The following is a 16,070-nucleotide window of genomic DNA, read 5'->3' as shown; positions in this document are numbered from 1 at the left end:
GTTCACACGGGCCCACCTCTCCAGCCTGTCAAGGTCCCTCTGGATGGCATCCCTTCCCTCCAGCGTGTCGACCACACCACACAGCTTGGTGTCGTCGGCAAACTTGCTGAGGGTGCACTCGATCCCACTGTCCATGTTGCTGACAAAGATGTTGAACAGTGCCGGTCCCAGTACCGACCCCTGAGGAACGCCACTCATGACTGTTCTCCACTTGGACATTGAGCCGTTGACCACAACTCTTTGAGTGTGACCAGGCAGCCAATTCCTTATCCACCGAGTGGTCCATCCATCGAATCCATGTCTCTCCAATTTAGAGACAAGGATGTTGTGCAGGACAGTGTCAAATGCTTTGCACAAGTCCAGGCAGATGACATCAGCTGCCCTTCCCTTATCCACCGACGCTCTAACCCCATCATAGAAGGCCACCAAGTTTGTCAGGCATGATTTGCCCTTAGTGAAGCTGTGTTGGCTGTCACCAAGCACCTCCTTATCTTCCATGTGCCTCAGCATAGTCTCCAGGAGGGTCTGCTCCATGATCTTGCCAGGCACAGAGGTGAGACTGACCGGCCTGTTTTCTTGTATTCTTGAGGTTGATAAAGGGACGGGGGAGGTGAACAGATGGGCCGACATTGGCTCTGGCCATTCCACGAGAGCCTAACTTTGCTGCTGCTTTTCTGGCGGATTGGCTCTGACTCTTTATAGCTTTATCTAAAATGATAAAGGAATGGATATAGAATTTTTTATTGTAGCGCCCGATGTAAGTACGTACGGTGAGACTGATAGGCGTCACTGTGTTCCCCTGGCTACAGGCTCCGTGGGAAGAAAAATGAGCAAAATGGGTCAAAAGAGGGCTGTTTGTTTTGGCATGTGCCCAGTTTGACTGCTGAAGGATTAAGCCCTCATGGCAGAATGCAGACGTGACGTGTATTTGGAAAAGCTGGTAATACTTGCACAACGAGTGCATTTTGGTCAAAATGTTTGAGAGTCCCTAATTCTCAACAAACTCGAATGCTTACCTTTCTCATTTTGCCAAAATGTTTCTGAGATGTGTCCTTAACTTGAAGATGGAGAATTTAAGATGAGATTGAGCTGTTCTGAATGACGCTTTGTGCTCAGAATTATTGTGGTTAACATTTATCACCAGCTGCATGTGGCAAGTAGTGGGGTTCAGGTTTTTTAATGTGTTTCCTGAGATATATTTCAGCTTTTTAAATTATTTCCCCTGCTGATCATAATGATGGAATAAAAAAATTGTGATCTTAGCTTACTATTTGGAATGACTAAAAGATACATACCTGCCTCCAAAGACACAAAGTCAGCCATTCCTTTCTTAAAATTTAAAGTAATGTGTGCAGTAACTTGCTTTCAGGGCAAGCCTGGCTTTTTACAACTTGGAGCAGGATGAGTGGTACCAAGCCCTTATCTTCCTATCAAACCCATTACTTTTCTGTCTATTTGAGTATTTGTGGTAGTATCCCAGGAAAGTGAAATGAAGTGGGCTAATTCGTCTTACTGGATGATGGATTTCTCTTTTTGTGGTCGGATAAAAATGATTCCCTGAGATGAGGAAGCAGCAGAGTGAACGGAACTGTGTTATTGAGGAAAGTGAAGCGGTATTCTCTTAGGCTGGGCTTTCTTTGTTTATTGGAGAAATTGCCAAGCAGCTGTTTGTTTCTGGCTGACGGTTGCATCAATAGGCAAATCTGTTTGATTTCACGTGTTGCACATCAGGCGTGCGTGATGAAACTCATCTTGGCATGTTCATTTTCTACTTTAATTCAGGTTAGATTCTCACATGTTACTTTGCTGTATAAAATCCCAAGAGGCTGCTTACTGCATGAAATTTGCATCACTTTGAAGTGATTTCTGCTTTTTTTTTTTTTTTAAATGTAAAGTTTTGGAGAAGTAGGCCTAGTAATAACACTGTAAAAAATGATGCAAGTTCCGTTGACCCTGTGTTTGGCTAACACCTTGAACATTTGCCATACAATAGGTGCAAAGCAGTAGGAGCCTTTTGACTTCTGTACCATTTCATTGTGCGGTTGAGCTGAAGAAGTCCTGTCTGTGTATCGACACGTATATCTTCCTGCTGCCATTGACCTTCTTCCCTCTTCAGCTTGATTATAAATTTACCTGAACGTACAGCAATGGGATCTGGCTTGATCTGTGGCACATAAATGTTGATGTGAGTTATGAGAGTCTGGAGACGAAGCTGGTGACAGCACAGGGGAGCTGCTGCCAACCACAGCGCCTTAAAAAGCAGCATGGAGGCCTTGCATGCTCTCGCTGGGAGCTCTACATATTGCACTTAAGGGAAAAACCTGTGCTTTTGGCAATATTATGAGTTGGCATGGTTTCCGTCCTCTCCTCCCACTGTGTTCAATTGCCCTTCAAGGCAAAGAATTAAAAAAGATTACTTCGGTTGAAGTGATGTGATCTGTGACTGCTGGTTGCACAGTGTGCATCTGTGTTTTGAGAGGCAAGCCAATGGTATCTCCACTGCTTCTGCACCACTGTGATCTTGATCTGCTTCTTGCTTGTCCACATGATTTTCAGTGTACCTTTACTTTTTTTGGCACCTTTACTCAGTTACATGTGCTCAAAGTATTGCAAAAATCTGTAGAATCTGTACGAGAGAGCTCAAACAGCACATTTCTGCCTATTTTCCCTACCACAGAATTACACAATTTAAATTTATCCCTAATAAAATGCTTGTCCTAATAAATTCTGGTCCCTATCCCTTTTAACCTTTACTATGAGAAACTGGCAGAGTACCGAGCAGAGCACAGTAGAAGCTGATGCTGTCAACGAGAGCTCGAAGGCTGCAGAGGTGTAGGGCAGTCCTTCAGTCGAGATATCTCTCCTGTTTCTGCTTGAAATCTGAATTTTTTTTCTGTTCAAGGTGATTCCGACGTGTACCCAAAGCTGAAAGGTGTTTTTTCAGGTAGCCAGGGCATTTTACGTTTATCACCATCAAAGGCAATACCTTTTACTATTCACCTGAAGATCAAGAGGGAGTTTGTGGTATAAAGAGCGGATCTTAGAAATCATGCTCAGGAGGGCAGGCACCGTGCTCTGCACCACCTGTGGTTTCCATGCCGTGTTATTCTTGGGGCAGCAGGGAATATTTGAATGATCAGTGGGAACCACCTGTATTTGTTGTTGGCATGATGTATTGTAGTATGCGGTATGAATATATAGCCGACCATCATATTTCATATGTGGATGGCTGCTCACAAGAAAAAGGATGACTTAAGTATTTTGATTTTTATATTTATGATGCTGAAACCTTCACTGAGGATGACGGACAGGACTAATTGCTGTTGTGACTTTTTTTTTTTAAGTTGCAGAATTTGTTTTACTTGTCATGAAACCTCCATGACTCTTCCATTGCCTTTTCTTTTGTTTTATGTGCAATCTATTGCAAGCACCATAGGCTTTGGATGGCCTGAAGAACTTGCCATGGTTTTCTCTGTCATGCTGTCGCTTTTTAGTCTTTCTCCTAGCTTTATTCCACGCCCATGTGAGGTGCTGCATTCACATGCTCCCTGATGTTTCACGTGCAACAGTCCAGTTCACAGATAATATTTTCTTCATGTTTTGGCCAATTTATTTGCACTGAATATTTCAAAATCGCTCTGGTTCGTGTTGCTTTAGTGACCTAAACTTTCCGAACCTTTTATTTCTTGCAAATTGTGTGAAATCAGTATTCATCTACAAATTAAAGTCTCTTCATCTGAAGGTACCAGATGACTGGAAAAGGAATGGATTCATGGATTATTAAAAGGCACTTTATGTTTACCTACTAGAGCTTTCCAATTTTTTTTTCTTCTTCCCCCCTCCCCCCTCACTTTTTTAAACTGGTGTGCTTAACTGATTTTTGTAGGCTGCTTTTTACTATACTTTTCAAAGTCATCACATGGGTTTGTAAACTGTGTACATAGATGATTTTAAAATAAAACCTCTATTATTGTAAATCATTAATAAAAACAATAACTTCAAGTTGAGCTACATGCAAAACTAATAACTAGATGTTGAACTAAAATGTCAAATGGTGGAAAAAAATATTAAAGTGGTGTAAGTACTAAAATAAGTTACTAGAAGACGAATCATTGGCTATATTGATCACTCAATGAGTTAATTTCTCAGTGTTTAAAAGAAATATTGAGAGATTTTTCCTCTATAATTGTATATATAAAGAGAACATTACACTATATATGCTGTGCTTCAACCTGCAAAACAGTTTACAGAGGTGACTTCGCATTATTATCTCTCATGGCAGGGGATGAAACTGAGGAAAGAAAATCTATTATGTTACTTACCCGGGACTGCACAGAAAAATGTGGTAGAAAAGCTAGGGTAGAACATAGTTATATTGGATACAAGTGCTAAAAGTTATTGGATAGTAATTTATTGGCACTGACACATACAGGAATGATTGGAATGGTAGAGCAAACACTGAAGTAATTTGCCAACTAAATGCCATTATGCACCAATGTATTTTCCAGTCATCTGTGGAACGGCATCTCTCGGAAGATCCCCTGTGACTGTCGGTGTGCAGAATTGTAAGAGGCCACTTTACTTATAAGCAATACCACTATGTTTGTCTTCACATTCTCATTACATGAAAATGCGCGGGGCACCAAGAGGTGCGAGGTGTATGGTGCGAGGTGTATGGAGGAGGACTGGTGCTGCCCATTGCTCTCCCTGTTGCCAGTCCCAGGTGATTTGCTTCCATCAGGTGTAAGTCAAGTGCAGCCCCTGCGCTTTGATAGCGCATTAGATGATAGAACTGAATGATGTAAGCTGGGAGGTAGGGATGAGGGACCTGGAGGTAAATGCTCTGATGCTGCTCACGTGCTCCTGTTCAAGCGAGGGCTGCCACATTGTTTGTATGCAGCTGCCTGGAGTCTGTGAAGAACAGGGTCCCTGAGTTCCAGTGACAACACTAATTAATAATTTAAATCCTTCATCTCTCTCGGAACTCTCTGATGTTCTGTTTTTCAGCCCTAATGAACATCAACATTATGAAGTATCTTTAATCCACTGGCTTCTTCTAAAACAAGGTAACTTTTTGTTTAGGATGGAGGTTAAAAGATGATGGGAGTCAAAAAGGGAAATTGAAGGGCCGCGTTAGTCCCTTGAGTATTTGCACCATAGAGTTTGAGCGGGATTGTAAATGGTTTTTGTAAACTACAAATGTAAGTCTTTTTCAGTAAGAGAAATATCATATAAACCGTGTTTACACTGAACTGTCTTTTATGACAATGATTAAAAGAAGTGTTTCCCTCAATGTGGAATTAGTTACTTGTTGGTAGAATAATCAGAGGTGACTAAAGCTCCAGCGAATTTGCCGCTGTCAGATTTCTTCAAAGGAAGATTCTGGCAGAGCCTGGTTTCATTAGGCCACCGTGGTCTGTTTGGGGTTTTAGATGTCTGTTTGTGACATTAATATCACTACAGAGTAGATCTAATCAGATATTCTCAGGGTTTGATCATCAAACTTTGAGTTTTTTCTGTAATTGAATATTTAACCATTGAGAGTTACTTTTCTTCATAAGAATTAGTTTCTTGAAATGTGTATTACAAATAAGAGCATCGTCCCAATACCATCCACTGATTTTTCTTTGCAGAAATGTTCCCAAGCTTAGTACTTGCTCGAGTTATGAACTCAGCCTCAACTCCAGCCAGTGGTAAAACTTTGTATTAAATAAACAGACTGAAATCAGACTGGAAGATTTTATGTTAATTGACTCTTTTAAATGTGTCCCATTTAGAACATATATTGCATCTAAATATAACTGAAGAACTTGAGAAAATAGTGTTATTGTACTCCTCTCATGTGGTGTCGTCAGCATTATCCCCACTGTAGCCAATTAAGTCATCAGTTACTTGATATTCATCAGTATTATATGTTCTTAATGATGCATTAAAGCATTAAATAATTTCTAATCTTCTCTACTTTCTCATAAATGGTCATTGTTATAAATGTATTTATTTTGGTAATGCTGATATGTGCTGGTTTAGAAAAGGCAGAATGACACATTATATTAGCATTTTTTGTAATATCTGGCTCATTTGTATTTTTTATAATATACAGACTTTTACTATATGCCACATAAAACAATTTGGACTCCTTTTTCCTTTGCATACATTGCTTATAAAATCAGAAATTTATTAGAAAAGATTAACATTAAACTGCTGAATTTCCATAAATTGGAAAACTGTCCATCAGCTGCTGGTGATTTGCCTGGAGTAAAGTAGTTTTGTGTGATAGTTAGAGAAGCTTCAGGATTTCTGCCCTTTCTCTGAAGATTTTTGGATCAGAAAGAGAAAGAGCGAGTTAGTTTAGGAAAGAGGATGGCTTGTAGGTTTGAAAATTAGACATTTATAATCAATATTGTTCTTAACAGAAACTAATGAGGCAGTTGACAGGATGGACATAAGATGATAAGTGAAATCCTTGACCCAGTTAAGTGCATTGTTTTGAAAAGCTGTGAAATTGTTTACTTTGGACAGTGAGCAAGAGAGGTGGTTTAATGAATCCTAGATGTTGCAAGTGGCAGCAGCGTTGCCTTTTCTAAAAGGCTGTCTGCCTGGCAGTTTTTCTACTTGTGTTTGAAAATAATGAAAATACTGAACATGCTTTGAAAGTTGTGGAAGACAAATGTGAAGTAATATCTGGGAGGAATTCTGCTAACCTTATCTGATCACTACTGAAGACTGTTCTGATAGGTTGCAGAGGTAATTTTCTCCAGGTCTCTGTTTTTCAATACTGTTTCTAAGGAAATTGCCACGTTATTTTGGCATGTCATCACAAGATTCAGGGCATAATTAAATGACATAGCTGACTTGATCCCATGGCTCGCTGCTTCTCAAGAGGTGGTCCCAGTTCTTCTCATACCTTTTCTAGTTGTTTTAGCTTTTAAAATGTGAAAAATGCCTTTATCGTTTTTTAAAATATGATTCAGTTCTTTTGGAAGAGCCAGTCTTCTCCTGTTTAAGTTCCCTAGGCAGTGTCACTGTAGGATCTAGCAGGAATGAGAGCTGATACAAGGCAGTGGCAGGAGCGTGTGGCAGGGATTTAGCAGAAGCAAGGCTATACCCTAAGGTAGCCCTTAGCTCATCTCTGCAGCATCATCTCACTGCATCCTCGGATTGCATCAGTGGGAAAATAGTTAAAGGATGTGAATATACACACCTCTCTCTCTTAATTGATGATATTTCATCATTTCTCACATTTCCAGATTTATACACTCTTATTTACAGAAAATGAGCTAAAAAAAAGTTTTAATGACTGGGTAGGAAAGGAAAATAAGGAGGCTGTTTTATTCTGGAAGCTATAGATTGATATATTGGAGATAAATAATACCAAAGGGGAGAATGAAATCCCCAAGGAACACTACTTGAGATTAGTTTGATTGTTTTGTTAGTATTAAGAGTTGCCATGATGTCTATCAAGATGATAAGAGGTACCAGTGACAAAGTGGCAATGATAACTAAATAGCACAGCCCACCTACTGTGTTTAATTGTGAATTCTTCAAAATGAGCTCCATACCATTGCTGTTTGTGTTAGTTATTACTCTTAATGAATCAATGGAATGTAGAACTTCAGATTAAAAAGAACGTAATCTACACAATGCTGTGTGCTGTTGGCCTGTCTCTCTGGCAAGAGACTCCACATCCCTGTTTCCTCAGTACCTCCTCAATCTGGTTTTTTCCATTGTATTCTGCATTGCCTTCTCTGAACGCACATCTGTCCTGTTCTTGCTCTGCAAAATGATCTTGCTTTTCTTCTTTAAATTCCTCCTGCACAGTTATTTCATCTGTTGTAAAATAATGAAGTTATCCAGGTGTCTAACTTATTCATGGCTATGTGGTAGGTAGGGTGGTGTACTGACGGAAGAATTGAAAACTACACGTGTATATGAGCCATGTGTCTGTCGTCAGTCTTTCTGCTTCTGTTTTTATTATGGTTTATTGTCCTGTCTTTGCATGACACATGAAGTTACTTGAGGCAAGGCTTATGTTTTTCTGATGCCAGAAGTCCTGTTTAAATCTAAACAAAAATATATGTAAGGAAATTGTAAGGAGAAATCCAGATAATCCAGTAGGGTTAAGCTGATAATGATCTTTCAGCAGTGACTAGCAGCCTGAGACTTGAACTGGTGCCAGTCTGAAGTATTACGAATAGTTGGAAGGTGATGAGTTGTCTTTTGATAACCAGGGTTTCTGAAGTTGCTCAGAGTCATTATGCAATGCTGTGTGTAGGGCTAATGAGATTCTGGCAATTGTAAAAGAATAATCAGAAGAAACAAGATGGTAGCCATCCTGTCACTGAAGTCATCTAGCTACAGAAATTAAAAGCCTGAGGGAGAAGATGAATTCAGGTTTGGTAGGTGCCTGTATCATCTTGCTTAGAAAAATGAATACGTCTTCTAGGGCCCAGTACAATAGGGCATTGCCTCCATGACTGCAGGAGTGTGAAAGCTCCAATGCTTCCTTGGGCTTTGTGGCTGTAAAGGCTAATTTTGCTTTTACAGAAAGAAAGTGCAATAATATTGATTGATTGATTGATTGATCGATTGATTGATTGCAACTGTGTTATGCCTTTTCGGTAATCTATCCTCAGCACTGTTTGTCATACCTGGTGAGTCTGTTAAAGTTTCAGAGTATGCGTTTGTTCTTGAGGAGGGTAATCAATACCAGTTTTTATCTTTCTTTCATTCAGTTTTTATGAGTTTTAATTTGGATAAACTTGAACCAACTGGATTTTTTTGCAAGGCCTTGAACATGATTCATGTGTGGTCAGAATGGCCAGAATGACCTAAAAAATATTTCCCATCTTAAATTTCCATAGCTTTTTGAGGGCCATAATAATTATGGGTATGATGCAGTGGGAAGGAGGCATCAGTATAAATACGGATATATTGCAAGTGGGGTGATTGATGAAAATCATATGCCTTCTTCTTTGAACAATTTGATCAAATAAAGGACGGATACTTCAAAACCGTATTTTACAATGTGATACTTCTTAACAAAGCTTCAGTTTAGTGCTGTGATAGAAAGGAAACAGACTGACTCACAGAAAACTGAGATCATTTCTTGGATTGCATCTGAGTGTGAAAATATAAAGTTGACATTATGGAAGCTATGAAGTGTTTCTTACAGTGCTATAAATGAATCACTGGCATTGACAGGAAGAAATTGAATAAGTACATGATGGGAAACAAGTTCTATTATGAGAAATACTGTTTCTGTATTAATTTGGTTTTTATTTCTCCTTCCCCTCCCCTCTTTCCCTTTCAGGGTGAATGGAAAGCTGGTGGCATTGAAGGTGATTAGATTACAAGAAGAGGAGGGAACCCCATTTACCGCTATCAGGGAAGGTATGCACTCACATTTAATGATTATACATGGCCTTTTTTTGTAATTACATTGCACTTCTTGTTTCTGTGCCATGCTATAGTGAAGAGCTTGAGAATTCCAATTATATAGTTATGTTCTCAGTAGGAAGAAACTTTGGTGCTTCAAAAACAAAGCCTCTGGTGTGGGAGTTCTTGTTAAAGAATGCAACTCTGCCTCTGCTTTGGCTCCTGTTCGATTTACTATATAAATGAGTACTTGAGAGTACTTTTAAGGTGGGTGCGAGAAGTCACTCTGGAAGATGAGGGAACTGTGTAAGTCGTGCTTCTTGCTTGCAGGCAGCACCTAAGATGAAAGGAGTTGTAACTTTTCATATACCAACGGCATGAAGCGAAGAAGAGCGTTTCTGGGTGAAGGCAATCAGATCAGGGAGCAAAAATACAGGCGTCTTGGAAGCTGTGTGTAGTTTGGGACTAGCTTTTGTTTGTTTTTCCTTCCCCATGGACTCTAACTTGCGTGGCTTGGGAAATGACTCTTACCTCGCGTGCTCGGAGGTGCCTGTCGTGCTTTCTGCTCTGCTCCTTTATCCTTCCTTGTCTGCCTCTTGTGGTCCCTAGTGACGGCTGCTTTAGCTGAGCCTGCCAGTGTCGAGCTCCTTTGCAGAAATTGCTGGATGTGCCTTCTCTGCATGGGCCTCCTCTGGTTGAAGGTACTGAAAATGAGCCTTGGTAGACAAATAATAAACAATTTACCATCACACCACTGATTCAGACTCAGCTGAAGTCGGTAGTGAACTAATGAGACGAGACTGTTGTGGCTTTTGAGGGACCTTTTGAAATTGTGCTGACTATCTCGGCACAATTCCCGAGGTGGGATGAGCCAGGGAGGTACCAGAACATCGGTCCTCATGGGGTTCGCAGTGTGGCCCTGCGTGGGAGGCGCGCGGCTTCGTGACCATCGCAGCCGCAGTCCCGGCAGCTGCAGCTCCCCCGTCCCTTGCTCCTGCCCAAGTTCCTGCAGCGTCTGTACACCATATGTCCGTCTGTACAATGAGCCTGTTTTGGGGTGGACTGGGCAAAAAAAATTGACACCCTAAAGTTGGAAGCCTTTAAAGTACTGTGGGTTTCCATCCCAAGGTTGTGTATTTTAAAGGGGGCTCTTTCACGAAAGAGGGAAAACCGTGGGTGGCCAATTTATAAAGGAATTTCAGCAGTTCTTCTGTACTGCTTTGTTTGAGTAGTAATTATTGAATGATCTGACACATATATTCATAACGATATATATTTTATCTGTGAGCTGTCTGTCCCCGCAGCTGTGCCGCGATAACGAGGTGTGCAGAGGGTTACCGGCACAGCTTTCAATATTTGTGATGCCGAGTTCAAGGCTAACAGCCTGTGTTTCAAATATGTTTATTGTTCTCCGGATTTTTAGTTGATATGGTACCGACTTAATAAGAAAATAGTAGATACGGCTTTCGTGAGCCTTTTTAGTGACACTTAAAAGGTTTTTTAATGTGAGCTTGGTCTAGATGAAAGTTTATAGTGTTACAACTGTCAAATACAGTATAATGTGTTTTCCTTCATAAATAGTTTGTTGTGTGAGCTCAGTATAAATAAGTATTCGTTACGAGCAAGAACAGAGATTTTTCCACTTGATTTTTTTTTTTAAATTATAAAGGCACACTTCCATGAAAATACTTTTCACACTGGAAGAACTGGAACAATTTTCCTTTTAGCCGTGACTACAGCACCGTGGTTGACGCCAGTTAAAATTCTGGTACTTTAATATTATTAGAACAAAACTCTTGTCTAAAAAAGCTCTTAAAGTTATTAATTAGTATATATTTTCTTAAGTGTGTGGTGTCTCACTGCTTTTGATGGGACTATATACAGCTGTTGTATTTCTAAGGACTCATCTAGGCTGGGACTAGATCCAAAGAGTATTAGGCTAATAAGAGGGTTGTTTCTTGACTTTTGTAGACTCTTGGTTAGGTGAGGTCAAACTCAGGTTACAGGTTGTTTGTTTGTGGGGTTTTTTGGTAAATGTAATCCTGTCCCCTGGGTAGTGGAACTTCATTCAGATCTGTGGGGGCTATCAGTAGAAATACAGTCCTGTATGTTTTACGTCATGTAGAAGTTTACATGATGTTATGAGATATGAAGGGAAAAAAACTGTATCTACTTTGGCTTTGGCTTTTCTGCTGTTTGTTTTTATTTTGTCAGAAACAAATATTAGGACCAGAAAAGTAAGAAAGACTGTATTACAAATGTAACTTTCAGAAGGTAATCTCAGTGATGTTGTACCAGACCCTTATTATTTGACAATAACGCTACAGCTGTGGACTTCACTAGCAGGACCTGAGGAAGCTGTTGCCGTCATCTTAGGAGCACCTAATCCATCTTGGACATGCTGGGTTCTGTAATGTAGCCGTGGCTGATCTTGGCTACATGGGCGGAAAAAAAAATTAATAAATGCTTGTATAAGCTCTTGAAGTTATCTGATAAGCTTGAGACGGAAAAGCATTAAGAATGGGACACTGTGTTAAGCAGGTTTTTTTCTTGATCTCTGTTGGCAGGCTGAAGGCTCTAGCCCTATAATTTAGACTGGGACAATTAGAACGAGGACAAATACCGCTGAAGATGAGATCAACTTCTAATTTCAGTTATCTGAGGAGTAGTGTTGCCCTAATCAAAAAATGCATGTATGGTATCATGAGCCAGAGGTCTGCTGGAGGGCGTTTCTTTCCAAAGTCTTTTATAATGGAGAAATGAGGCAGGTTTTGACCTTGACTTACTCCTTATTTTCTGATTTTCCATCAATACAAGGCAAATACAGTTCTTTCAACTTGGTCCGAGTCAGTTGTACCAACTTACGCTTTCATTTAGTGGCATGCAGTTTACAGGATATTTTGGTCTGATTTTAACTCACTTAGTCTGGGATAATCTAATTTACCTTTGAAGAGCCTGAGAAAAAGAGAAAAAAAAAAGGAAAAAAGAGAAAAAAGCTTAACTGATTGGATGCATATACCTGAGTGGGTTAAACCTATGGAATTTTCTAATAACGTATATATGAGTGGTGCAGGCCACCACATCACTGTTGTATTCTACATGTGTCTGCAACTGAGATATCTGAAATGGTATGGAGTCTGAAAGTCATTTACACACTATTTTCTCATTTAAACTGAATTTGGTGGAATACAAATTAGCAAATTATTTGTTTTCTGTGTTAGTGTAGTTGTGGGTTATTCTTTTACTGCAACTCTCATTATCAGCTGTTCAGAGATGTTTCGGCATCAGACTTGAAGTGTTATTAAATCTACTGCAGCCAGTGGAAAAGTTCACGGACCTTAACTTTTATCACAGATATTTCATTCCTTTAATTTCCTGTAACATCATATCTTCATCTAGGCTAAATACTGAACTGTGCAGTAGATCCTAATTCTGGAAACAGCTTGATTTACAGTGATGTAGCTATCTTGTTTGATTTCTGAGTAATAATATTCCTTATATACAGCATGACAAAGATTTTGCTTTTTGGGTATGTATGTAGACAAACATCCCTTGGTTTTATCACTACCTTGCTTGTGAGGTTGACTTGCTTACTACGTTCCTTTCTTGGGCAGTAAAATTATTTCTTCCTCATCCTAACTGTGAAAACTGTTTTGTATTTGGTTTTCATTTTCCACCCTTGGAGATATCACTGCTCCTTTGCTCTGCTTAATTTGATTTACTATTAGCCATAAAACTCTGCTCTAGTGCTTTAGTACATGGTAATGTTTCATTTCCCATAGGCCTAAATGATGTTTCAAAGCATAATCCAAAACAGGCACATTTTGTAGGTTGTTTTTGTATTTTGCTATTTAAATGCCATGATTAGGCAACTTTTAATTTATTTTTCTCTTTTTATTACTTTTTGTATTTACATCTTGTAATTAATAAGTACTTGTACCTATTTGTGTTTCATATTTAAAAGCGTTCAGGTTTCTACATCTTTGGTTTGACAGTTGCCCAGATAATAATTTTCCATCTACTCCAGTGTCAAAGGCCTTAATGCCCAGTATGGATAGCAGTGTGCAAAAATAGCACATAAATGCTTTGGAAACAGCCAGCTGTCTTGTATTACAAAATTAGAAAGAACAGAGGATTTGCTTAATGAATTTATTTAACTTAAATTTGTAAAGAGCAGTTCAGCATACATACTGAATAAGTTTGTTTTGTGACTTGCGGGAGAAAACTTCATGCATTTGAGTGCCAGTATAGAGCATGGAGGAGAGATGCTTAATTCCTGGCCACAAAGCATCTCCAAAGGTCTTCAAAGTTCCAGGCCTCTTCCATCCATGTCTCACTGTGTGGTAGGAGGGACGAAGAGAAACAAAACATGAAAACCTTAAAAGGTCTTTAAGAAAGAAATGCGAGTCTGCCTTTATGCCCCAGACTGGACAGAATTTCTCAGGTTGGGAGGTTTTCTGAGACGTCCCCTTCCGAAGTTGTCGGGCTGAAGGGGATAAATCTTCCCAAAACTTTTGTCTGTGGAAAATCGAAGCGGAGTAACTGCTAAGAAAAAAGTACAGGGAACATCAGCAGTTTGCCAAGAGAGAGCTCTTACCTAAGTGAATGTGTAATTTATTGCATGGTGTTCCTAATGGGTGCACAATGGAAAATACTGCTTTGCAGTAACAATACTGCAAGTGATGTAAAGCAGCTGGGCTTCTGTATTATCCAAGAGAAATAGCGCAGTCTGTACTCGTACCATCTAAGGAAGGCCTACAGAAAATTATATTCTTACTCAATAGATATAATTTTTGTGACCTCATATTGAATTATTACCCGAGTTATTGCACACACTTTCCAGCTCAGTGATTTTTGACTGATATATAGCATAATGATCTTTACAACTTTAAGTCAACAAATGACCTCATGAGGCACTAGTTAGATGACTCACGGTGATAAGCCTCCTATTCATTGTATTAGAGTATGTCTGGGAGGTTGTATGCTGTAGGTCAAGGACACAGTGAAACAATATCTGCGTACTTTTTAAAGAGTCATTGCTGGTTGATCTAGTGGTAGAAGGTAAACATGAAAATTGAAATGGGAATCCCATCTTCGTCTGCCAGTAAAGAGTAAATTATTCTTTTATTTGGAAGCTAAGTCATCCTCTTAGAAAAAATAAACCTACTCACCTATTCTTCCTTTTATGCAGCATGTTTTAATTATTGTTATTTTAATTAAGGAAGCTTGACAGCTGCTTTCTGTTGAGTGATAGGAGTTTGGAGGACTTTCACATTTCCTTCACGAAGTTCCGTCAAGAAATTTAAATTTCCATAACTGAAATGCCTAAAAGCTGTGTCTGGCTCAACAAGCCTTGGGGAACTTCAAGAGATTACGTTTAAGATTATGGAGATGTAACTATTCTGAGCGTGCATGTCACATGAGTTACTATAGGGAGTTTGTGTCTTCATGTTTTTAGAGTCTGAGGATAAGTTCACTCTCCCCAAAAGCCACATTGCTTTGAAGCATTTATGTAAAAAAAAGAAGAGGACAGTAGCTTGGCTGTAGCTTGCAGAACTTTTTCATTGCCTACAGAGCTGGCAAAGCTGGTGCCTACTGCAGGCTAAATAGCTACAGCTCAATTAACTGTAAAGTCCCTGCAAAGCCAATGCAGCTTGTAGTCATAACAGCTTTGTTTTTCAATGTTGTTGTTAAAAATAAAACACACAAGCCAAGAAGCTCTGGGACACTTTGTCACTGGATATTTAAGGTCAAGAAGTATTCAAAAGTAAAGAATCTCCAGAAACTTTAATTTCTCTGTCTGGGCTCTTTCTGTTATGGGCATCCTGCAGCCTTATCTAAACTGTATGCTTCCTCTAGATAAAAGGGGAATACAAGGGCTCCAAGTTAAGACAGGTTGTGCTTCAAAAACCACAGGATATTGGGAAAAGGATGTTCCTTTCTTATGAAATTGTCAGCTTTTAAGTTTTCCAAGACCTTTGGATGTTACTTATTATTAAATATGCTGTCATGTTGTAGCGAAATGTATATTCATTCTTAATGAACATTAATAATAGAAAAATTACCTTTAATTTTTGGAGGGTTTATGACTGAACATTTTTTTGATATCTGAGATTTTCAGCCATATTTCATTTCTGCTTTCTCCTGCATGTACGTTTGTGTGCATTTGCGTATGTCTGAGAGAAGCACGTTAGATCTTCGGCGATGTGGAGCTTCAAACCAGCAGGAGCTTTTGTCTTTATTCTGCTTTCACTGTCGCGGTTCTCCCCAGCCCTGACTGGCTGCTGATTTTTTTTCCTGACAGTATTCATTTGCCTTTCTCAAAGCAGTTGGACTGACTGGCTGAAACAGGTGAACTGAATTTCTGGTCATCTCAGATGAACATGGGCAAGCTGATAGTTTTCCAATCTCAGATACAGTGTGAGGGTTTACTGTGATGTTATTTTATCTTGCTTTTCAGTTTGTCCAAATTACACTGTGCTCCTTCCTTGCTCCTTTATGGTGGACCAAACAAAGGCTGCTGTCCATGTCGGGTGCTCAGAAATGGCAGAGATTGATAAATCTGTCCTGCTTCTTTCTTTGTTCCTTGCTATTCATAGGCTGAGCATAGCCTTTCCTCCCACCCTTCTTTTTTTCTTTTTTTTTTTTTTTTCTTTTTACGCTCTAACAAATTAGTGGTTCTCACAATTATTAAA

The 16,070-nt window shown here is 39.4% G+C and overlaps 1 protein-coding gene across 6 annotated transcripts in view; it reads left to right on the top strand.

Annotated features, from left to right (window-relative positions):
- Positions 1 to 16,070, top strand: part of CDK14 (cyclin dependent kinase 14) — a 322,044-nt gene that overhangs the window by 97,318 nt on the left and 208,656 nt on the right. For all 6 annotated transcript variants that reach the window (XM_054815554.1, XM_054815552.1, XM_054815558.1 and 3 more), the window contains one exon: positions 9,311 to 9,390. In XM_054815554.1, coding sequence (XP_054671529.1) covers positions 9,311 to 9,390 — 80 coding nt within the window. The remainder of the gene's footprint in view (positions 1 to 9,310; positions 9,391 to 16,070) is intronic.

This window comes from Grus americana, chromosome 2 (assembly GCF_028858705.1).
Source record: "Grus americana isolate bGruAme1 chromosome 2, bGruAme1.mat, whole genome shotgun sequence".
Lineage (NCBI taxonomy): Eukaryota > Metazoa > Chordata > Aves > Gruiformes > Gruidae > Grus > Grus americana.
The sequence above is the reverse complement of the archived record's forward strand: the minus strand, read 5'-3'. Positions and strand labels throughout refer to the sequence as shown.